The sequence below is a fragment of the Phaethon lepturus genome, unplaced genomic scaffold, assembly GCF_000687285.1.
Source record: "Phaethon lepturus isolate BGI_N335 unplaced genomic scaffold, ASM68728v1 scaffold49630, whole genome shotgun sequence".
Taxonomy (NCBI): Eukaryota; Metazoa; Chordata; class Aves; order Phaethontiformes; family Phaethontidae; genus Phaethon; species Phaethon lepturus.
Window position 1 is genome coordinate 1,684 of NW_010512150.1, and position 252 is coordinate 1,935.

Sequence of the window (252 nt, forward strand, 5' to 3'; positions counted from 1 at the left end):
ACCTGCCCGTCCTCATTGCCAGCCTCAGCTGTGTCCTCATCGTCGTCATCTTTGTCACCGTCTTCCTGGTGCTGCAGGCGCGCTCAGGCTTCAGCCTGCGGGGCGTGAAGGTCTACGCACTGGATAGCGGGATCATCTCCTACAAGGGGCTCCCCTCCGACATCTGGCAGGAGGAGGGCCCATCTGAGTCGGACGGTGAGGAGTACGAGGCCCACAGCGAGAGGACTGCCTTCATCAGAGACCAAAGTGCCC

At 61.9% G+C, this 252-nt stretch overlaps 1 protein-coding gene across 1 annotated transcript in view; it reads left to right on the plus strand.

Annotated features, from left to right (window-relative positions):
- LOC104619870 (furin-like) overlaps nt 1–246 on the plus strand; it is a gene marked incomplete at both ends in the record, with an annotated part of 1,783 nt that extends 1,537 nt beyond the window's left edge. The window contains one exon of the mRNA XM_010285908.1: nt 1–246. Coding sequence (XP_010284210.1) covers nt 1–246 — 246 coding nt within the window.
- Between the last annotated feature and the right edge of the window lie 6 nt (nt 247–252).